Here is a 25,286-nt window from a genome sequence, read left to right as displayed (position 1 = left end):
AAACCTGATGACTAAGCCATGTAAATGCTATAGGCATGCAAACTAATTTGCACCACTATCAAAACTGGCAGATAAAGTGCTGAACAGTTTTACAAAAACTGAAATACTTGGCAGGTACAATTCATTTGTGTGTGAGAGGAAACAAAAAGGCTATTTATTTATTTAGTTAGTTAGTTATGAATCACTTTTGTACCAAGCCAAGAACACGTGAGGCAGAAATCAAATATGGAATCCTTCCCACTGCCTCTTTCCTAAGGGGTCTCACTCCATTGATTTTGCGGCTTCTGGGTAAATTGTCCCTTTTTCGGAATTGCACAGAATTTTAGATTTGTGCCACAATTGGCCAGTGAGATGCCTCAATTGTTTATGGAAATTAAGTACATTTTTGCAGTTGCTGTTCTGACCTCTAAATCTCTGGGGCACAGCCTGCACTAGTGTTACTGGTAGCCATATATCTTGCTTGCCACACTGGATTTTCTCCCTCTATCATCTGTAATTCATGGATGAAGAATCTGTAACAGTACAGACAGTAGCTGTGATAATACAAGGTGAGACGAGCATAGTAAAACTATTAAAAATAATAAGAATCTCAAGTGATTCTATTGGCCCAGATTAGGGACATGAGAAGATTTTAACAATAATCCAACAAATAATTTCGATCACGGCAAGAAGGCTGAATTAGCTGAGCAGTGAATCAGAAGAGCAGAGGGAAATAAACTTGGAATAGCATGAGAAATTCTGAAGGAGAATGTTAGGTACTCTGAGAAAGATATCAGTTTCCTTACTGGATGAACTAGAAGATCAGAAGGCCAGACTAAAGGAATCCCAGAAGAAGATGAGTGTAAGAATTCTTTATACAAAGTTTTCTGAAGGAACTTCTTCTGATAGAAAGAAGGCCATAGAATTCTCAACAACAAACAAACAAAAAAGGAAAGGCGTATTTGCTGGTAGCTTTCTGTGTGTCAGGAGACAATCATGAGAGAAGCACAAAAGAAGAGTGTGGATTTTTCATGAAAAAAATCGACTGGAATCTTTACTGATTTAAAATTTGAGATGTTACTAGAGAAATGGGACTAGTACCACTTCTGGAATAGACTAAGCAGATGCAGAGTGATATCTGAAGTGTGGTATCCATCCCCAAACTACCCTCCGTTATTTTTTAATACTAGAGATCAGCACAAAGATTGCATCCAGATGAACAAGGAATTGGAGAACTTGCTGGTATGAGTTATACCCACCAGCGAGAACAACAGTATTTCTTGAGACTAGTCCCTCCATGTAGTTCACTTGGTTGAGACCTAGAAGCATTTACTTATTTATTTTTACGAGAATTTTCTAAAGAATCAAAGGGTAGTTAGGGATTTCGTTTGTGGCTCTTACGAAAAATCACAATTTTTATTGATTTATAGGCTGTTATGGTCCCCATCATCATCTGAGCACTAAGCACACATTAAAAAAAATGTACCCATACAGCCCTTCTGGGAGATGAGTATTCTATATATGGGGAAATGACACACACACCATGATTAAGTGACTTATCCAAAGCCAGATAAGAAGCTTGTAGCATTTCTAGGGAAAAACACTCTAAATCCCAGTCCAGTTCCATAATTGCAAGCCATCCTTTGGAGTGAGGCTTGCTCACAAGTAATAAGGTTTAAAGTTCTACTGGAATGACTTCCATGTCAGTTATAGATGGATAGAAAATGGCTACATCAAAGATTATTGTTTATTATTTGTATGGTTGTAGCACCTAGAATCCTTAGAGTGAAACTTAGGCATGGCAGTTCACAACAAAACATTTTTATTTCAGTTCTTATGAGTTACCACCTCCTATATTTTGCTTTGAGTTTAGGGTTAGGTTGAACCAAAGTCTCCAAGAGAAACTCAGAAAAAATCATCAAATTCTACCTGGTTTTAGGTGAAAACCATATAAAACCACCAAGTCATTAGTTATATCCTAAGGAAAAAAATAACCAGCTCCCATGTGTGAGACAGGCAAAAATCTGCCTAAATGTGCAAATATCAGAAAAGATTGCTCAAGTGACCACCTGATTTTTCTCTTGAACAGCCTGAAAATTCTATAAGCACTGTGATAAAATGGCTGATGTTGATATGGTGGGTCCCACACTTTTCTTGGCAGGGGGGCTAAGATGCCACCCCTTGCCCCTGCTCCTGGGTGCCAAGGGCCCCGCTAGTGGCCAGGGAAGGTGGTAGAGGAGGGAAGCGGGGGAGGGGTCTGGGTTTGTTCCTCACTCTGAGCCCCAGCCCCTCTCAAACTCTGCAGGTTTCTTGCCCTCTTCCCCCTTGGGTAGGGTTACCCTCAGTCCTTAATGCTAGGAGAGGGAGTCTCCCTTCCTTCGGTTCTCTGGTCTTTCAGGTCTCAGCAACACACCTCCAAACTCCAGTCCTCTCTCCTTCCTCACGCACACTAACTGCCTGAAGCAGGGTTTTTTTATTAGGTTCCTGACAAGGCCTTAATTGACTACAAGTGCTCCAATTAACCTGTAGCAACCCTCCCTAGTCTACAGGGAACCACACCTTAATTAGCCTAGAGCTTATATATCTCCCCTCTCCCACTCCTCCCTGGCCCTGCTGTATCACAGCACTCAATGGCCTACAATCTTGCCAATTTTACTGAGATGGTCATAAGCACCACATGGTAGTATTCTCATTGAAACTCCTCCTGATCTCAGTCTTGCATCCCTGGTCCCCATCAATTCAAAATACGAGAGCCAGATCTTCCTCCTGGCTTATCCTTCTGACCATCCTCCTCCTCAATTGGCTCCCCTGTTTCCACAGCACCAAATACAACCCTTTTGTCTTTTCCTCCAATTCCCTTCATAACTTAGTCCCACCCTACCTATCTGACTTGTTATCTTAAGGCTGACTCCCATCTTCACTCTACCAATAATGTAAGCCACAGTCTCCCAATGTATCGCTTCTCCAACAAGCATTTTCGTGCTTTCTCCTATCCTGGCCCTTATGAGTGGAAATAGCCCCCAGTCTAAATCTATACAATCAGCATTTTGTTCCCCTCCAAATCCCTCCTCAAAATTCACCTTTTCTGTAATTCATACCAAAAACTGGCATCTGAATACACCTAAACTGGCTGGAACTGCTCATCTCCTATTATGTTACCCTGGCTCCCCAACCCCAAGCCTGGCCTGCGAATTTGTCTCATCCACCTATCATGCCTTGTCTTCTAGGCTATAAATTCTTTGAAGTAGGGATTGTCATTTATCTCACAATACGGGGACCAGACCTGGTTGCCCTTTAGGTGCTACCATGATAGAAAATAATAATAATTACTCATGAAAAGAGTGACTAGCAGAAATGTGGTTGCTTGAGAGAATACTAACCCTGATAAGTTGAATTTTAACAATTAGGTACAGGTTGGAGACTCATACCGCATTGTATTTTATGCATACACATGCCGCTGTGTCTGTTATGGCCAGAGGAATCCACTATGTCTGTGAATGAAATTTGCTTGCTTATGACTAGTGAGGAGGGATTCAGGTTTTTAGGGATATATTTGACACCCTCCCCACAGCCAGCCAGTCTCTGCAGCACAGAAAGTGTTCACATTAAGATTGATGGAATGGTCATCTGGCTAGGAAGAATTACTGTATTTCAAATGGATAAGAAGAGGAGCTCCGTGTAAGCTCAAAAACTTGTCTCTCTTGCCAACAGACGCTGGTCTGATAAAAGATATTATCTCACCCACCTTGCCTCTCTGTACTTCAAATGATAATTTATTACTTCCTCAACACCACTTGTATACTTGGCACTGTATGGGAGGTACAATCTATGTAAACCAACCCCATAGTCTTGCTTTACACTGTATGTTGTCTGCAAACCAGATTCTCTCCCTAGAAGAGGTGTATTTATCTGTTTAACTGTACTACAACTTCAGGCAGTGGGAATATCCGCTAATTCTCATCTACTGAGACCCAGTGGTTAGAAGAGACAAAAATACAACTGAGGGGGTAGAAGAATTAATTGATATTCTTCCTGACAGCCATTGGAGGATGATTAAAACAGACCAGGTATGCAGAAACCTTACAAAATAAAATGCAAAACCAGTGACTAAAAATGGACTTATGCAATAATTGCCAATTAGCTGCTCAAAACTACAAAACCAAACACATGCACACACTCCCCCAGCCAATAACGAGGTTGGGGAGAGGGTAGGGAGCGTTTGTTAAAATATCATGTTTGTCCTGACCTGTGACCAGATTAGGGACAAAAATCAATGGCGATTTCCCCTCCTACCAACACCTCCACTTCTGAGACATTATTCCTCCTACTCAGTGAATAAATGCCACTTAACAAAATATCCAGCATGGATAGAAACCATATTGTCCATGAGTACCTCTACTAAGGGATCTGCTTTTGAGTGCAGAAAATGTGGAGGGATTCATTCCAAATAAGAAACCAGAAGCATCTTATATTCTGACAGAGGCATCTAAGCTACATGTTTGCAGAAGACTCTCTCCTGAAAATCTGGAAAAAATATGTCCAAGTGCTCTGATGTACATTTGGTAAAAGAAGCCAAGGCAAAGATAGCCACTCTGCTTATATACATGATTCGAGGCAGGAAGCAACAACCTGTGAAAGTTGTGCGGGAATAGTTTCTTTCTTTTGCTCCCATATAGGTTGAGTTCTGAATGAGACGTGGTGATCCAGTACATTGTGAACATTGTAAAGCTACAATTGGAGAGATGCAGAGATCTTCTTCTTGGAAGAACATTCCCCCTTTATAAACACCTTATACTTCTGGTGCAAACTATCAGATGTTAGAGTAGAAATACTCCACCATGCACAACAACCGAATGAGACTGGCAAACCTGACAAATAATGGTGAGGAACAGATTGTGAAAAGTTTTCCTCTCAAATACACTGATTCTAAGCCCCAAACCTATACAGTGAAGTTCCCATGCTGTTTTCAAGGAGAATATGGCCCACTGTCTTTATTATTGAAAGACAATTTATTTTATAAGTCTTAGCATTTTGCATAAACAGTCAGCACACTAATCTGCATGCACAGCCGAACCAACATGTGACAGAACACTTAAGCAATTTGTAACAAGGAAGGAACAGGAGGACAAGTAGAGTTACTGTCACTAAAGTTTGCTTATTTATAGATAAGTTCATTGGTTTAGACATCAGAAAGATACTATCAGGATACACAAAAATCTGAAACACAGACAAACCTACAAGTGTCCAAGCAGATGTTGCCAGATAAGAAAGAGGAATCATCTCTCGAAACGCCTATAAATGTTAAGGTTTATTTTTCTCTGGTTTTCTTTTGCTCACTTTCTTTATTTTAATCATGATTAATGATTATATTAAAGTGACAAAATGGGAGGAAATGTGTATGTATGAGGGGTAGAATATAGTTTAATAGTTTGTGTGAACTGAGGAACTTTTGGTTAAGAGATACAATATTGCTGCTATGTTTGACTACACGTTGGCCTCCCATTAAAAGACAAGTGGAAACTGAAATGATACAGAAAATAAACATGATGAAGGAAACATTTAAGTCCTCTCACCAAATTATCATGTATGTGCTGAGGCTTCATTAATTTATGTTTGTAAAGCACTTTGAGATCCTACAAGGTACTACATACTATCAAGACATTGCTGTACATCTGAAAACACTTCTAAAATTTCTGAGGGATCCAACTTTGGATTCCTTTATTGCCGAGATGCTCCTGGATGTGAAATTAGCACACTTGCTACCATCAAGGCCCGAGGTCCATTGTTTAGCTGAAATTATGTCAGACTGAAGCTTTAATTTAATTTAATTTAATTTAATGTTCTTATCTCTATGTGTCTACCTGGTATTTTATCTGCATTCCAGATTTTCTTTGCTAAGATGTATTTATTCTTTCATGGTGATTGCCTGGCCCGTTTTTTTTTCTGTTTTGTTTTCTTAATCTTTTTTTCCCTTATGTGCTGTTTTAAAATGATGCCACTGTTACTTACTTTACTGTACTTCTATTGACAAGTTAATGAAATAATTATTGGAAAAAGAAATAAAACTATATTAAACTATTAGATCTGGCAAACACTACAGCAGGAAAATTCGCAATGTTTTCCATTGTAGTGCATTTGATGCTCAACACTGACCTCAGATCTTTTTCACTTAGACTGCATCTGGTTCTTAATTAGTTTGATTTATAAAATGAAACATAATTGACTCCTTGTCAACATTATGTTGCTAGCAGCACAAATCATAAATTATAAATAAGTGAAGTAAAAGCCTTTTATGATCATGTATGCATAATGGCATGCTGTACATATACAATATTATCCCTTCCTTTATTGCTCTCCTTTCATATTTGCTTGTACTGGTTCATGTTCACATAAATGTTCTGAAATAAACTGTCATTGTGACTGATAATTCACGTGGAAAAAAGGGCTCTCTCAGGAGGGATATGATGCTGTGGAAGTGAGCCCTCCATTTGAGTATATGGATTCCCTGACTATTGGCTGGATACTTTCATCTGTGGGGGTGATGGAGAAGCCAACACAACAGAGATAGGATGAAGACAGGACTGAAAAGGTTAAAAGAGTATCTGGAACAAAAATGCTCCAGTAGATGCACTTTGCTAGCTAAAAAAGAGCAGGAAAAATAATAATAATAAAAACAAAACAAAACAAAAAAAACCCCAAACCACAGCACAGCTGAAGAAGAGCCTAAGGATGCCTAAAAGAGGACAATCAGCTTACCAGGTGGCCCCCTCCTTGCTGGCTGGAACATCAGGTTGGCCTATCCGGTCCAATGAAGACTTGATTGATCACATCTGGCTTATGGCGGAGGAGAGAGGGGATCTGTCTGGCTGGAGCCCTGCATCCTGAATACAGGAGAGGAGTGAATAAGGTTTCAGCTGGACAGAATAGACAGCATGGTCAAAATGTGGAGGAGGTTGGTAGCTGTGTTAGAATTTGTGGATCTGGTCCTGTTCTCTGGCATTGGGTTTCAGCTAGAACAGAGGAAGTTCATTGTCAAGCTGCCAAAAGGAGGCCACCTCTTCAGCCTACAGAGGTGGCAAAAGCTGCATCAATCATTGAAAGAAAGCGTAGACAGCAGCCAGGTAGCGTTAAAAGATATGTTTGAAGAAGAAATTGCACGCAGTCCTCACCTGTTCCGTGGCTCTAATGAGAGGTGAGCCTGGAAAGAGTAACTGCCTACACGTGAAAAGAAAGATGGGGCAGGTGGCAGAGCACCAGGTATTGGTGGAAGAAGCAGAACAAGATTAAATGTCCAACGTGGAGGGATTACATGCCCAATATACACTTTGCTACAGTGGTGGCACTGGGAAAATGCAGGTTTCCCCCTGTATTTCTGTAGTCCTCACTACAGACAATAATGGAAACTTCTTCTCTACAAGACAGCCCATTCAAATATCACTCAGGTGACAGCATGGGGGCATTACAGAAAATAGCTTATAGATGAGGTAGTAGAGGAGGATAGGAAAAGGGAAGAAGGAAGGTCTCAGACATGAAGGATATATGCTGAGTGAAAGAAACAAATGCTGGCTTTTCATTGTTACTGGGGTTCTAAGTAGATGGTGCACATGCAAAGCAGCATGTTCTAAAAAGTGAAATATGTTATTTACATTACAATATAAGACAACACAACGGACACTGAAACACAAGTGTATTTGTACAGTGTCTAGCAATATGGGACCTCTTGGCATTTCTGCAGTGTAACAGAGACTCCTTTGTAAAAAAAGGGGGAAAAATCATTTACTTGAAACCCTAGTGGCCTGTCTCTGATTTAGAGTAATCGTCAAGAAGAGCGTGAACACTATGAAAAAAACAAAATCAAATCAGATGTTCCTGATCCCTCACTCATCATCAATACAAAGAAACATCATGTGCCATCATGTTGCTGTTCATCTCATGGAGCAACAAACACATCCAACACACTTGCAGGATGGCGTCATGTTTCAGAACTTCTTCAGTTATATGACTGAATAGGTTTAAGTCTAATTGCCTACTTAGTGCTAAGAATGAAAATGTCCACCACAGCAACTGATCCCTGGCCATTCCCATCAGATCAATCATCTAGGGACTAAGAATGGGTGAACCAATGCAGAACAAACAGATAACTCCACTCCATTCTCCATGTCCATTTCTACAAGTGAACCTTTTCGAGACTTTACAAATGTCATCCCTCAAAGACACCCCTGAAACTCAAGTTCCTCCCAGTCTTTTTCTTGTTCCAGAGACAATAATTTTCTGCTGGTTTTGATAGGCAGCAAATTACCACACCCTCTGTACTGGCTACCTTCCACTTTTTGACACGTTGAGGGGCAGAGCTTAGGCATCATCCACATTCCCAGTCTAGCACTGACCACACTCCACCCACCTGCTACAGTGGTGGTTAAGAGTAAGATGGTGGCAATATCTGCTTACCTGTGTGACTCTAGACCCAGGGTGCTTACTTCTTCTTTTCTCCCCTGCACTGGCGCAAAGTACAACTCACAAAGCTAGGCCTCCCCCCAACCCTTTTTTTTTAAAAGAGTTGACCATGAAAAATCACCGAAATCTAAACACCCCTGAATTTTGCAAATCTTCTGGCTCAAAATCTGAATTTTGTGAATCTGTAGACCTATACCTAGAATATAATCTTTTAACTAGAACTGGTCAGAAAATGCTGATTTGATTAAATTGAAAAGTTTCATGAGAACATATCTATTCTATTGATTATTTGCAGGAAATTAGTGAAACCTTTTGTTTCGATAAGGTCATAACATTTAATTTTGACTAATCATTTTGACATTTATATTATAATACAAATGTCAAAATAATAAAGTTGAAACAAAATGGTTTAACCTTCTTGAAATGAAATGTTTCAACCTTATCAAAATGTATCATTTTGATAAGATTAAAATGAAGTATTTTTGGAATGTTTTGCGAAAAATTCTGAGTTTTTGACTTTTTGGCCTGATTTGGGACAAAATGAAGTTGATGGAAGTTCCAAATTTTGATCATCTCTACTTTTAATCCGGTACAACATTACTAATATGATATTGATAACATGATTTATAGGCCTAGGCCCAGACACTGCCACGATTTGTGTTTTTGGAGGAAGGTGCCACTTCTGTCAGTGGGTGGCAGATTGTCTCACACATGTTACCCAATAACCCTGATGTCCATGAAGTATTTTCAGATGTTCAATTATTTAAATACATAAGCATCCAGTCTACTTAGGGCCAAATACTGGCATCTGCCCAGCGACTAGCACCTCATTATGCAAGTAGACCCATTGATTTGAGATATCATAATGGTGCCCATAGCAATTAAAGAAATTCTGACCAGTGGCCTTTCTAGGGCTTAGCAATTTATTTTTTTTCATTAATAAAATTCAACTCATATTTTAAGTGCATGTACACACTGCCAGTGCTGTAGATAGGGTGGCAAAATGTTTACTTATAGGCATCAGGACTTGCAGTAACTGCTTTGCAATCACATCAGTGATTTTTAAATAAAAGCATGACTTCAGATGTGATTTGGTACATTTCAGAAATGCACTTTGAAAAATATGCAAACCACCTTAATTACTATGGATAAAAATGAGTATAATAGTTAAACACATTAGAAATATGGAAGCATGTGCTTCCCCTGGAGAACTGCCACTGTTAAATGAAATCTGAGCCAGGGTGGATGACAGCTGGCCACAAAGATTCCTGATGCTCATGTAACACTGCATGAAATGGCAATGGAATATGAGGATTTATAGCACATGTGCATAAGACAATAGGAGTGCTCACATTCTGGACATGCATTGTACATCCATAGGCAGTGATGGGTTTAATGGTGTCGTTGGTAAAGCAATTTGTACTAGAGGTTGTCTTTCAAACTGGGCAGAGCAAAGGAAGAGCATTCAGCTAACATATTTTAACTCTCCAAGCTATCTATATCTTATATCTATCTATCTATATCTATCTGTATATGAACATCAATCAAAAACACAGTAGGGACTTTTAAAGGCGATGACAGACAGACAGACCAACCAAGGAAAGGAAAGGGAGCATGATACTCAGTGACAGAATCCTGTATTAGCACAACCAGAGTTACTATGGTGGGAGCAAAAGCTATTTTGCCATAGATTACCCTGTGAGTATGCATGTGAGAGATGCTGCTAAAGAAAATATCTGACAATTGGAATATTTATATATTTTTCTCTTTTTGTTTTTATAAAACTGAAGGCAGAGAGTTAACAGAAACATTTTCTGATTTCATATATGTTCTGGACATTGGCTTTTAGCATTTTCATTTTGGACAGTAAAATGAGGGGAAACAATCCCCAAAGGTGTTGCATACTTTTTTCAGATCATTCATATAGTTTGGAAACAATTGCTTATAAATGGAAAGGAGGTGATTTGGAAAGCAAATTTTAAATAAGGTGAGTAATTCAAGCATAGGATGTCATGTAATCCAACTAGTGCTTGGGTGATATATACGGTATGATTATAACAACAGGCTATCTTACTTTAACCACATGGCACATTGCCTACCAGTTTCAAGTCACCCCACTGAGGAAATAACTGACAGATTAAAATTGTTCAATCCAAGGAGCAAAATATTGCACTTTTAAGCATGAATATTTTGGAAAATATTATGTACATGTACAGACACACACATTGATAAGTGTGTGTGTGTGTGTGTGTGTGTGTGAGCAGAGAAAATGGTGCATGTAGTCATAAGTGTGAGAGTCTAGATACAATATTGATTATATATATAATAAGTATTGTACCCAGGCTACCCAGAAATTGAGAATGACATTTATAACATTTAATTTTACTAGGAATAAGCTACACCACAGAAAGGTTTCTCATTAGAGTACATATGATGCTTCAATTTAAAAGCAAAGTAAATAAATATATACTCTTGGTTTTATTCACTACACCTGCACCAATATTCACTTTGGTCCAGATTCTGGGCTTCTCATCAAGAGCATGGAATGTCTGTTGAGCTTTTTCAGGAGTATTAATGTATGCCCCTAATGTGGTCCCCTCTGTGCTTAGAGGGGCAGGTTTTCCCTTATCTTGCCCATTCTCTTCACTACTGCCCCTTGATGGGTCCCAGCAGAGTTTAGCACTATGTACTCTCTCATTGATGCAGTGAAAATGTACCATTTTCTCTGCCAGGAGAGCTTCTGCAGCCCTGGACATCTGGGGACTATTTGATCCAGGGCATATTTTCAATACACAACAAATTTGCCATTTGAGGAAAATTTTTAAGTTTTATCTGTTAATGGCAAACATACATTTGCTAGTTTTAGAATGAAAATTGCAATTTGCATTTGCAAACAATACTTGAATGCGTGGGAAAACTGTCTTTTTTCATAAGGCTCTGCTCTTGACTGATCAAACAATAGGGACAATGAGAACAGGGTTTGCTTAATGGCATATACAATACACTATGTTATAAATACAAGAGAAAGTTATATATGATATACTATGTTATAAATACAAGAAAAAGTTCATGTGCTAGCACTAGGCTTCTAGTTACATTTTTCATGTCACGCTTTTATCAGAATACTATAAATCAAATTCCAAAGCCTCATTTTCACAGGTCTCATTTCAGTTTAGTGGTGCCGCAAGGCTACAAAATTCCTTCTCAGTTTCCTAAATAATTGGTGGCATTTCGTTATCCACCTCTGTGCCAGAATTAGTGAGTGGTGACCCATTATATGTTGAGAGATTGGCCCTAAATGGATAACCATTCTAAGGGTTGAGATACATTGTCAGAGTTTATCCAAATCTATCTGAACATCTTTGTTTGCTTGGACATCTTACAAAATCAGGTTTTCACCTGAGATTATTTTCAGCATTTCTTGCTTTGGAGGCAGTGAGAAGTAATGCAAGAACAGCATTACTCACGGTATTTCGTTCATCCATCCAAAACCAGATACAAAGACATGCAAAAATTAGATAATCAATCACTTCACTCATAATTAGCAACTGTGCGGCCATATAGCTCCAGGTAGCCAAATATGGGATCTGTCCTTGACTCACATGGTTGGGTACCTGGACTGATGTTGCCATATGGTTTATAAGATTGGGTGACCTGATTATGTGTTAACTAGGTAGGATTTTCAAGTCCCAATCTGATGGAGAGAGAAGGGTTTAATACATCTGGTCAGTTAACAGAATGATCAACTCTGCTTGCATCACAGTTCTAGAGAGTGAGCCTATCTTTCAGTAGGTTTTCTGTGACCAGCAGCAGCACATTTTGCTAAATTTAAAAATTATCAACCCATTCAGTGACACAGGAGATACAGGAACTGAAGTTTTGGGCTCAGATAGAACGGAAGAAAATCATGGCATATTGTTTTCTGAGAGATGTTCTATGGGCTTTAGCAAGATGCATGAGGTTCCTGATGATGTTCAAGATTACTTTGCTAGTCTAGCCATCAAAAAGGCAGTAGAGGTCCCAGTGAGTTATTTCAGGATGTCTTGTCTATGGAAGAGATTGTAAATATGCAAATTTACCAGATAGAAAATACAAAAAAATCTTGTCATGGTGCCTGTAAATCATTTCACGGGAACAGAATGTAGCTAGGAACACTGGCCAATTTCTGTAACACATAATGTATTCTTGTTGGGGGAAAAGTGTTTTGCGGCGTGCAAATGAAGGCCCAACATTATGTCAAAAGGTCAATTAAAAACATTTAGTAAAGGCAGGTTTTAGCCTATTAGAATATCACTCGTCACCTGTGCAGCACAGTTAAGACAGCTCACAAATTGTTAGATCACCTGGTGACAGTCTGGAAGGCTTAAAAGGCATATTAGCCCAAAGGGGATGAATTAAAGTGAATTGATAGTCAGAGGTTTTTGTAAGTATGTTACAAGAACAAACTCAAGCCGGTACTAGTATGTAGCCTTTCTTTATTATTTGGGCCAGAAAATATGCCCGTCAGAAACAAAACCACTCAGCTTTGATTTCCACAACAGATGTCAAACTGCATTGGTTGAGTGCTAGTGCCAAGAGAAAAGATCAATTAAAACTACTGCTCCTTCAAGTACAAAGGTGTCTGCCAATCCCAAAAATGCCAGTGCAGCACAAAGGAAGCAATATTAGAGAGTAAGACAGTTTCAGAAAAACCCTAGAAAAGTGGTGGTTTTGCACAGCATTGTGCTTCACAGAGTATGGAGAAAGGCAAGAACTGTTCAAAAAGAAATTATATAAGCATAAAGAAAAGGAAAGGAAAACACAATGTCGTAACTTCATAATTTAAAAAAATGCATTTGTAGTTTTAGAAGTCACTGAGACACTGGGCTTAATTCCACATTCAGTAATGCTCGGGAAATACTCTAACAGCCACCAAAGCTATTCCTGACTTGCACTATTATACCAAAAGCAGAATTTGGACCAATGAGTTGAATTTTACAGGAACAATAGAATAAATTCATCAGGCATAATCAGTCATGCTGATTGTGAAGATAGAGAACATTTTATAAGTCATCCTTAAGCATCGATGATTCAGTGGCTTGACTATGTAAGGAGCCTTTATGGCTCTGTCCACATAGATGCTGGGAGTGAGTTTCGCAGCCTGGGTGGACAGAGTTGTGTTTATGGAGCTCACACTAACATGCTAAAAATTTTTTCCAGCTCATGCTGGTGCTCAGGCTCTGAAGCCAAGGGAAGGGGGTGGACTTCAGAACCCAAGAGCCAAAGCAATGTCTACACTTCTATTTTTAGCATGCTAGCCTGAACCCCACTAACATGAGTCTGTATAGACATATCCTCTGTGACATGACACCTTGCCTCGCCTCAGCTATATTATCCCAATTTTGGATTTGGCAAGAATCCTTCCTATACAAGGGAAGATTTGTTCTAGCAGACAAAAATTGGACTGTTTTAAACAGCATAAGAGTCTTGATAAAACATGCTTAAAGGGTGTATGTTATAAGTATGTTTAAAGGGAATAATGTTATTAGGCAGAAAAAGATGGATGTAACTATATATCCTCACATGGAATTTGCGAACGTTTATTCCTTAATGGGTGTGGATTTGTTATAGAAAGAAAAAGTGTAGTGGATTTATTATGATGATTATCATTAAAATGTTAATTATAAAACAGTATCTCTATTGTACACAAGAGTGGGATGTCAAAAAGAATATTAAGGCTCCACTCCTTCTCCCACGCTAGTCAATGGGAATTTTGCCATTGACTTCAGTTGGGAGTAAGAGTGAATATTAAAAGGGTAATAGATTGGAGCAGGAAGGTTAATTAGTGGTATGAGTGGATAGTCTACACTCCAAAAAAGAAATGTAAAAACCTTTGTTTATTCTGTCGTGCTGTGGAAGGTAATTCACTGTTTATGGGAGCTTCATATTTAGGGCACTTAATTCAAATTGTGTTCTATGATTTTTGGATTATGAAGAAGGTTTTTTTAGTCACTTTATTTTCTATAATGAATGTACTAATTAAGAATACAGTCCTATAAAGACTCTTTAATTTCCTTTGTAAAGATACATTCATAAGAATATATATAAATTTAGAGTGAATAATGCTACAATAAACATATCCAAAAAGCGAAAACCATGATATTTTTAAATAGGTTCAGAAATTTATTTTTTATAAGGCCATATTTATCAAAGCAGTACCAACATACTTCACTGGCTGCTACAGCTAGAATAACAATTGGTATGAAAATGGTGTTTTCTTCTTAAATGCTTAAATATTTCCTTTATACACACAAATAAAATTTCATATTAATACTAACAAGGCTGACTAGCATATTTTGATTTCCTTCGTAATCATTGCACAAACATGATATAAGAGACTGAAATACAGGATGCAATGTTATGAGAAAGAAAACCCTTATCTGACATACAAATACCTAGGAATGCACTGTTTATAGAATTATTGTGATCATTTCCAGCTCTCTCACTATATGACCTTCAGGTATAGCTGTGTGCCAAGAACAAGGATCAGACTAAATTTATTACTCAAAAAAAGCAAAATGGATTGAATTTTCTTCTTTTTTCCCCCCCACCATGAATGAATTCCACTTCCATAGTATTACACAATGAGACTATGCCCTTCCAGAAGTGCTATAAAACAGCAATTCTAAAACAAAGTGCCCTTCAAGACTTTGCTGACCGAATAGTTTTCTCATCCTAGTTAGAACGCGTTTAACTTTAGTACTTCAGAATCTGTACACAGACACCAAGATGGCTTAAAATGTGTTTCCCTTTGGGGATTTAGTAAACATTTAGTTAGATGTTCTTGACTAGATGTGAGCCAATGTGTGTTCAATATTTATTTATCAACATAGCTTTAACCATTTATTTTACAATCTCTGTCTCTCTCTGCTATCTCAAAATCAATAGAAGCATAGTACAAATTAAATCCCTCTGTTCAAGTTTTATGTAACCCAATGAGTTATTTTCTGGATCTAAATTCTGTTTTCATTTTAGTTTTCTTCTTATCTATTGTACAGATATTGGAAATAGATGTGTAATTATGGTACCATTACACAGATAAACCACATTCTAATTGCTCAAGTGACAGATTGGTAAAGTAAATGGAAGTCAACCAAGCAATGCAAAAGAGAAATAAAATAAGTTATACAGTGCCACACTATATACGTTTTATGTTTACCTTCATTTTTCTTGATGGTGAAATTTGGATTGTTGACCATTTCAGGAAGAAGACTATATAGAAAAAAATGTCCATTTTTAGGATCATCTTTGTCAATGGCACTGACAGTCTGAATTACCTGCAATAGAAAAAGATTACATAAAATGTACAGCCTCAACGTAAGTTCTGTTGATCACCAACACCAGGTTTTATAAATTAACCTGCTATATATATATAAAGATACTGAAAAATTTGCATTCACTGATGAAAAGGACATTCTTTTATTATATAGGATACATTCTGATTTCTACTTTCACAAGTGTAAGAACCCTCCCATACACATACCTAAACTTCTATGTGGATTGCCCAGATCCTATAGAAATGTAGGGCTGGAAGGGACCTCGAGAAGTGATCAAGTCCAGCCCACTGTGATAAGGGAGGACCTAGTAAACCTAGATCACCTCTAACAGGTGATTGTCCCACATATTCTTAAAAACCTCCAATGATGGGTCTTCCGAAACCTCCCGTGGAAGCATATTCCAGAACCTAACTACCCTTAAAATTAGAAAGATTTTCCTAATATGTAACCTAAATTTCCTTTGCTGTAGATTAAGCCCATTACTTCTTGTCCTACCTTCAGTGGATATGGAGAACAAATTGATCACATTCCTTTTTATAACAGCCCTTCACATATTTGAAGACTGTTTTCAGATGCCCCCGCAGTCTTCTTTTCTCAAGACTAAGCATGCCCATTTTTTGTAACCTTTCCTCATACATGGTAGCCTCTGAGGCACAGTGCCTCCTGGGCTACTCATGGTTTGATATAGCTTTGCACAGAAATGTGCCTTTAGAACAGTCCAGCCATAAAACTCCCTCCACCACCATTCTCTGCCCCCTGAGCTGAACAAAGTTCTTAAAAATGTACCTTTTTTGTGTGGAATTGTGCATGTCTAATATCAACCTAACAGTGATACTCTGTTTTTAAGTTAGAATAAAATTTGACCAGCCATTTCAGAATGTATGGAATTGCAAAAAACAATCAAAACCTTTTCTTCTTTTAATAAAATGCTTAACAATTCTTGCGCAAAAATCCCCACAAAACTAGGTTTGATTTAACACATTCAACTTAGGATGCTTTGCACATTGTCCAGAATATGGTGCTATTTTAGCTATGTTTGGTGGGGAGGGTTGTTTTTAAATACCAAAGTTAGGAAAATTTGAAAATCAACTGCACTTATTCTGCACAACATCCATATTCAGTGGTGTATATGGAATGCTAGCACTGCAGGTACAGTTGCTGATCTTCCTCCAGGCCAAATGGGATTGCAAAGGACAGGGGAGAATAATATAAGAATAGAACACTTCCAGAAAAGTAGGAGAGGAATTTAATGGGGTTTAAAGTTTGGGACAGATTTACTTGATTCCAAATATTTCCCCATCAGAAGAAGTGGAGAGAGGGAGAGATAGGAACCTAGACACAGGTCTCAGGGCCTGATACTGCACTCTTGAACTCAATAGGAATTTTGCAGTTAGATTCAATTATGTAGGATCAGAAACTTAATGAGTATTATTTAAATTTTCTCCACTGAAGTCAATAAAACTTTTCTCTTATTGCTTTATTGCCAAAAGCATCAGACCCTAAAACAAACAAACAAACAAACAAACAAACAAACAAACAAACAAACAAACAAAACCCTCATAATAACAACTAACAATGTGAAACTCCATCCTGAGACAAATATATTTAAGAGTAACAGGATTGTGGCAAGAGGAGCCATCACAATGAAGTGAGATGCTCCTCCAGTCCAGCAATTTTCAGGGCTGGGTACACAGGCAAGGCTCTCTGCAAGCGTCTTGGGGCTAAGGACACAGACCTACCCCACCACTGAGCATTGTCTTCACGTATGGCCCTAGAGCAGAGAGAGTGTCCGCAGCAGTAAGAGGCAGGGGACGGAGGAGTTGGGGAAGACGTGCTGCTGGGACTTGCGCAAAAGAGAAGGCCCCAAGCAGCAGCAAGCAGCAGAGTGGTGCTAGGTCCAAACAACTGAGAGGGAGAATGGTATGTCTGAGCTAGGTGATATAAGCCATAGTTCTCACATGTGCTTACATTGTAATTTGACGGTGTGCACATTTTATAATTGTATACTTTGTTAGTTTCCTAATATTTTCTTCCAGTACTCACTGTGGCTTCACTGGACTTGACGAAGGCTTTCAGCTAATTTTATTTATTTTATATATAGGCCTAACTTTTACATTCCTCCACTTGCAAAGATTTAGCTGCCATAACTTCAAATATATAGTGGTTAAGGGGAAACAAAAATACCTATAAAATAACCTAAAGTAGTTTTTCACTACATAAAAAGTCTCCCAATTAAATAATTGTATCAGGGGATCTTCAAGGCTAGAAGCAAGTGTTGCCTGTCCCACTGCAAATATGGGATTTTCCCTTTTCAGAGGTGTTCAGTTCCAATTTCTATCTCTGTAGGTTTGTAAAATATCAGACCATGTTTCTAGCTCAGGACTGAATATTGCTGATCATGGGTCTTAAAGCAGTGCAGGCTGGAATGGAATTCCAATTTTTGGAGGAAACAAAACATTGTTGTGCGAGGGTTTTTTTTTAAACTGTGACTTTTTGAAACTTGGAGGTTTAGAATGTTATTGGAAGACATAATGGGGAGATCTATTTGTGGGCAGAGTGAAATTTAGGTGCTCAAGTGTGCATGATAAATGCAATTTATCACATGGGTATGCAATTTAAATATCTTGCTGGTTGCTTAACTGTAGTTCTTTCCAGTGTTATGTGGGAGAATTGGTTCTAATTATTTCTCTCCTATTCCAGGGTTTCAATGAACTAAAAGTCACTAGCCAGCCACCATAGTGCCATGAACTTTTCAGATCCCAGAAACTATGCAAGATAGTTCAGGTCATTATTTAGATTGGAAATATTTAAGAAGTGGAATCTGTGGGCACATACATTGTTTTTTGTGCACAGATTTAATGCTTCTCAATCTCCTGTGAAACGTATTCCTTACATTGAAATTATTCTCACCCATATGTTATCAATTATTTTTTATAAATACACACAAAAATATAGTCAAAACTTAGCATTAATAAAATGTTACATTTGTTATTTTACTAGCACAAGCCAAGAATTTAGGAGTTAGCATTCCCATAGCAACCTTACTCTACTCCTTTCTGTGTATGCATTACAAAAGGATTTTCTTCAGCATATAACATATGTGCAGTAATATTAACAATTGACCCGTCCTCCTGTTTCCTCACAGGATTTTCAAATGATTCTGAACAGCACAATAAGGAGCTCCACAGAATAAAATTGGTTCATAAAGGATAGTTTTAAAACCTCTGACTTATTGATGCATATATGTCAGGTTTCAGAGGGGTAGCCGTGTTAGTCTGAATCTGTAAAAAGCAACAGAGGGTCCTGTGGCACCTTTGAGACTAACAGAAGTACTGGGAGCATAAGCTTTCGTGGGTCAGAACCTCACTTCTTCAGATGCAAGACTTCTTCTTCTTGCATCTGAAGAAGTGAGGTTCTGACCCACGAAAGCTTATGCTCCCAGTACTTCTGTTAGTCTCAAAGGTGCCACAGGACCCTCTGTTGCTTTTTACATATGTCAGGTTGCTACCCTTAAGGTTGCTGAATTCCTCAACATTTTTCCACATAAAATTTCAACCTTGATTTTCTGTTAACAAAGTTTGTGCATGTAATTGAGTATGTATATGTTTTAAGGAAGAGAGCACTAAATTAACATCTTACCTAACAGGCATATCTGAATTGAAATTAATAGCATAGGTATCCCAGAGGACCGCATATCGTTATATTCTGCAACCTTGTATTACATTCCTGCAAAGCCACAGATGCCTAAAATTATAGCATTCCTAGAAGAATATCAGTATAGTAATAGTGAATGCTACTGAAAGGTATATAGCAAAATCTTGCAAATATAATGTACCTATCTCTGTATGATTTTAATGCACAGCATAGTTTTAATATACTCAAAACATACCAGAGCAGAGCAGCATTATAGAGTATGGTTTTATGCGATTACAAAACTTTGCATTGGTAGAAAATGGAAGGAAAGGCATTCTCAAAATTAAAGTCTAGTTTCTACTATTTGTAACCCTCCCCGTGACTAGAATATCACAGACTACAAAACTTTCCCAGAAAGTGTGCTGTGCAGGCACACTATGAGTTACAACTGAACTATCCTGCAGATTCTCAGAAACGTAGAAGTGGACCCCGGTCTTTGCAATTGTCTCCATGACTATGCAGCTAGAACCCACCTTCACCAGTAGCATGGTCTTCCCCCTCCCTCACATGGGACTGGTTGACACTGCACACTATTAGTACAACTAAGTAGAATCAAGTTAGAGACAAAATGTCTGAGAAAGTTGTATTCTATTTTAAACTAGCCTGGCCCTAAGGCCTATGGGCTTGCTGGGTCTACAGTAATTTGAACTTTGTAGCTAGCAAGGGATAATATTAAAGGCAAAAACTGCTTTTCATCAAGTTGGAAAATGCCTTGACAATAAATCAGATTTTTCCCCTCAAAAAGACATTTTTAGTATTTTCCTATTGTATGTAAAATGTACAAAGAGCTACACGTATACATGTGCGCACACACTTTTTCTATCAGGTTTGAGTTTTGTGTTTTGCTGTTACAGATTCTGAATAAAAAGCAAAGAAAATTCATCTGGCAATATTATACATCAACAGGTTTTAATACATTCTGTCACGTCACCAGCAGCCGCGCTTGCCACTCTCAATTGTATCAGGACCCAAAATAGAACACTTGGAAAACTGAACTGTAATAGATGGTTCAGTCAATATATTTAGGGACTGCAAATAAGGTTTGGTAAAAGGTTCAGATGTAATCTTTTCCCTTAAGGTGATTCAAATTCAATTTGAACTTAGGTTTAAGTTAAACTGCAAATGTAAATATACTGATGTAGCATAAAGCTATTGACCCTTTCTTCACATGCAACGATGCTGCTTTAAAATTTTAAACACCCAGCTAAATTAGGATTTAGATACTACGTATTACAGCATCACTTTCTCATGTTAACCTTCTTATGGCTTGGAGATGTAGCATTATTTCAACTTCAGTTTCTTTAAAAAAAAAATGAAAACCTTGACTTGTCCATATGTTTACTTGCAAAATTTTAACACAGAATACTAAAAGAAGTGAAATAACAGCCAGTGTATTTGCTGAGATTTTGCAATGAGCTGTGTGCTGCATAGTATGACTGCTAATTTAGACCCTGCTCCTGTAAGTTACAGTGCAATGGTGGATACTTGCACCTGTCCTGGGGCAAAAAATGGAGACTAAGTTGCAGAATCAGGGCCACATGCCCCAGTGTGGGAATTAGGACGATCCGCTATTTCATAGGATTCTCTGTCTCTTCTCTTACTAATGTTTGTGGTAGTCTGATACTACGGTGATTAGGGTAGTATAGAGCTGGTTACATTTTTCTGATAACATTTTAAAGTGTTCATGAAAAAATTTTAAGTGATTTTGTCAGTGTTGTTACTGGTTTTCCATCAGCTGTTTGAGTTTTTTAATTTAAAAATTTGGAAAAAAAAGAAATTGTGATTTTTTTTTCACCCAACTCTAATGTGGTACAAATGCTGAGATAGATGGATACTAAAATCAATTCAGAATCTCTCTCTCTCATTTCAAGCTACATCTAGTACATGCTCACATTTTGAGAACAGTCACTGAGCCTTAGATGTGGATGTAATCATTAGCATAATACAATATTGGAAACAGAGATTATGGAGATCTAAAATCCACTCTGAAATTTGGGAGTATAAATATCAATATATTCTCTGGAAAGAAAATACCCTCTAAAAGGAGACTACAATAAGCTTATTTTCAATGGTTATAAAGAATGTTTACTACTCAAATGATGCATTTGTGACAGTAAGGGAAAAAAGTAGCTGGAAGGTCAATCAAATCAAATCTTGGCACAAAAAGGTTCTCAAACAGTACTACTAAAATAAAACAATTTCTGATTCTATTGTCAGGTAAGATATTTTGGCAAATAGTGAGTTTAACGCCTAACACCCACATGAGGCACAAGAATAGTCATATTAACAACTCTAGTGTCATGCTGTCAGCTGCTGTTTATTTAAAATTAAAATGTCACTACTCAGAATAAATTATGTAGTTGAAAAACAGTGGATTTCTACAACACAAGCTGGACAAAATGATTATATTTCATCCGTTCTGTATTGCTTTATGTAAGGTTATGTCATATCACTGAAATTGCATGTGATGTACTCACCCTTAACTCTCTATACTTCTGCCTAATGAAGGACACATTTGAAAATGCTTGGAGGTTTGGTTTACTTTGAAGAAGATTCTAAAAGTTAGAATCCACTTCTTAAACATAACCAAATTTATCTGACCTTTTTGAAGTCTCTTATCCCTTCCTGGCGTGTATCCTTCTTCTTTCCTCAATCCATAGTCCATTTCACCAAAATCACAAGATGCACATCACCCACCAAGTGTCTCTCTGAGACTACATTCCTGAACCAAAACCTTCCAAAACTCTATCCATACCCATTGTTAAGGTCCATGCTTTTGGTGCCAGTGTGACATACACTTTGGTGTTTTATTATATATTCAGAGGTTTCTCCTTCCGCCCCATAATAAATCGCTTCCAGACACACGTGAAACCTGAGAACTCTAGAGCAATAGAAGAAAGCAACTTGCTCAGAAAAGACTGCCAAACTACATGAGATGGATATTTATCATAGCTGAGAATCAGGAAGAGGGAAGGTCTTCTTAAATGACCTCTTTTCACCTAACATACGGTTTGAGTTAGGCCCACCATAGTTTGACATTTGAACAGAGATTCAGGCAGGTTCATAATTTTCTCCTAATCAAGGACATGATCTTGTTAGGTGCTGTTGATCTCCCTGAACTCCTACTGAAGTCAATGGGAGTTTAAGGAACTCATCACCTTACAGGATCATGCCCCAAGCTACTTATCTTTAGTTCAAACCTCATCATTTTGATAAATAAAGTAATTAGGTTTCTCCTAAGCGGTGACTAATAATAGCTCATACGTCTGCAAAGGCAAATATTTTGAGATAAAGGGCGTATTAGCTCAACATTACATTCCAGACAAAATCTACCTAATTTGGAGATACGATACAACTCACATTTGCTGACAGATTACTGGGAGAATTTACAAAAATTACACAGCATCAACAACATGGAGATATTTACTTGTCCAGGCTTCCCATTCTCACATAAAAAGGCTTCATGCTCTGATGCAAACTCAGGAGCGTTGTCATTTACATCAAGAACTTTGATAGCAACAGGCACTCGGGATACTTGACTGTGGTTCCCTAAGAGAAGAAAACATAGCATAAAAGGTAAGAATATTTCATTTGGGATTGATGCCATAAAGGGCCCAAGATATAAACGCTTCCATGTCGAAAGTGTACTGTGCCCATTCTCAATTTTTGCTTAATTGGGGTGCTTTCTTCGCAATGGATTATATAATTGGAGCAAAAGATAAAGATGAATAGTCAGTATTTACTGAAGGGAGGAAAAAGCAAATAAATCCTTACTGCAAACAGCATTTGTCGTTAGACCTTCTCAGCCTAAATTGCTAGATTTTTCTCTGATGAAGTTTGTATTGTTTTATTGATAAAGTCCATTATACCATGGAAAGAGAAGGCTGTAAACAACATAGATTTATTTCTTTGTTTATCTTTGGCAGAGCACAGTGCATTTTACTCTATTAGTAGTTTTGAGTGCACATCTATTATTTCTTCATTGCAAATACGATTAATGTTGAGACCGAATTGGGAGAGAGATGGGTTGCAGGCTTGACGTTGACGATACTGGATATTACTTGAGATTATTAAAGCACTCTGATTCATTTATTGTTGACCAGAAAAGTGGCCTATGAACTTCTTAGTTTTCTGAAATAAAGCCCCATCATTTTTAATATTAAACTATTTTGCATAAGGTTCATCAGTGTACATTGCAAAATAACCTTGTTAAGCTCTTTGGAAAGCTGAGCTAAAGCAACAATTGGAGTTTTACTTTGACCGAAATTTACAGACAGATTTTATTGTCCTCACTGAATTAGAGTGTGTGTGTGTGTGTGTGTATTTTAGAGACAATTAATAACTTTGAATATCTGATCTTATGACTATTTCCCCTAACTAGCAAATATATGATTTTTTTTAAAAGCCTCAAATATCAGGGGGTAGCCATGTTAGTCTGTATCTACAAAAACAACAAGGAGTCTAGTGGCACTTTAATGACTAACAGATTTATTTGGGCATAAGCTTTCGTGGGTAAAAACCTCACCTCTTCAGATGCATCTGAAGAAGTGAGGTTTTTACCCACGAAAGCTTGTGCCCAAATAAATCTGTTAGTCTTTAAGGTGCCACCAGACTCCTTGTTGTTTTTATTTAAAAGAGTGATTGTCCAAATGGTTAATAGAAAAATATGTTATAAACCATAATAGTATGTCAGTAGCCTAATGCTAGCTTCATAATCCAGCTATGAATCATAGAATCATGGAAGTGTAGGACTGGAAGGGACTTTGATATGTCTTCTAGTCCAGTCCCCTGTTCTCAAGACAGGACTAAGTATTATCTACACTATCCCTGACAAGTGTTTGTTTAACCTGTTTAACTCTTAAATACCTCCAATGATGGCGATTCCACAACCTCCCTAGGCAATTTAATCCAGTGCTTAACTGCCCAGTGGGAGCTGCGATCGGCCTAACCTGTGGACGCAGCAGGTAAACAAACCAGCCCGGCCCGCCAGGGTGCTTACCCTGACGGGCCGCATGCCAACGGTCGCCGATCCCTGTTTAAACCCATTGCTTCTTGTTCTATCCGCAGAGATTAACAAGAATGACTGCCCTGCACCTTTAAGCGGGGGGGGATAGTAGGGGGCTGAGGGGTGGGGGGAGCACTGTGTCTGGCTGGCCGAATGAAGGGAAAAGTACTTTATGGCTGGTGGGGGAGGGGGAGATGAAAACTGCTGCAAAAAGCATGGTCGCTGACTCATCTTCTGGGAATGTAGGGTTTAAAAGGGGCAGCTCTGCACCTGAAGCCTTCCTTTTTACATGGACCAGGCTGAAGCAGGACCCACCCGCCCTCCCTTTTAGGTGGTAAAATACCAGGTTTTTACTGATGGGGTGCATTACACTAGCCGCCTCTTTCTTAGGGGGACTGGGAAGGAATTTTTGCTTTACCACCAGATTGGCTTGGGTGCGGTTGGGTTTTTTTTTTTGCCTTCCCCACAGTGGATTCAGCAAGGGCTCTGTTCATGCATGGCATGATGGGCAGTAGGCTATATGTTGCAACTCATTATTTAAGTGTAGGGCGGATGTCCAGTGCAGGTACTCCACAGGAAAGGTATACAGTGACTGGATAAATGGCTTGGAAAAGGACTTAAAAAGAGGTGTTCCTTAAAGGAATGAACGGGGAGCGGCTGGGGACTCCTATGATTGGTATGACAGGGAGCCAACCTCCCATTCTTATAGCTCATCTTAACCCTCTTACAAGGAGGGGGGAGTGGATGATAAGTTCCCAGCAATGGATTTGCTGGAGGGACCTGGGTGGAAAAAAAGGGGGAGCTGGTAAAAGCCCCCTGGGTAATTACGGAATAAACAT

At 38.3% G+C, this 25,286-nt stretch overlaps 1 protein-coding gene across 3 annotated transcripts in view; it reads right to left on the bottom strand.

The window, feature by feature from the left end:
* Positions 1-25,286, bottom strand: part of CDH8 (cadherin 8) — a 200,962-nt gene that overhangs the window by 19,227 nt on the left and 156,449 nt on the right. Inside the window, exons 9-10 of one of the 3 annotated variants that reach the window (XM_005300574.4) lie at positions 22,870-22,991; positions 15,632-15,749 (exon numbers count right to left, since the gene is read on the bottom strand). In XM_005300574.4, coding sequence (XP_005300631.1) covers positions 15,632-15,749; positions 22,870-22,991 — 240 coding nt within the window. Of the gene's footprint in view, positions 1-2,318; positions 2,421-15,631; positions 15,750-22,869; positions 22,992-25,286 lie in introns of those variants that run through there. The other 2 variants (XM_065567256.1, XM_065567257.1) reach the window with 2 other exon arrangements.

The sequence above is a fragment of the Chrysemys picta genome, chromosome 14 (assembly GCF_011386835.1).
Source record: "Chrysemys picta bellii isolate R12L10 chromosome 14, ASM1138683v2, whole genome shotgun sequence".
NCBI lineage: Eukaryota > Metazoa > Chordata > Testudines > Emydidae > Chrysemys > Chrysemys picta.
The sequence above is the reverse complement of the archived record's forward strand: the minus strand, read 5'-3'. Positions and strand labels throughout refer to the sequence as shown.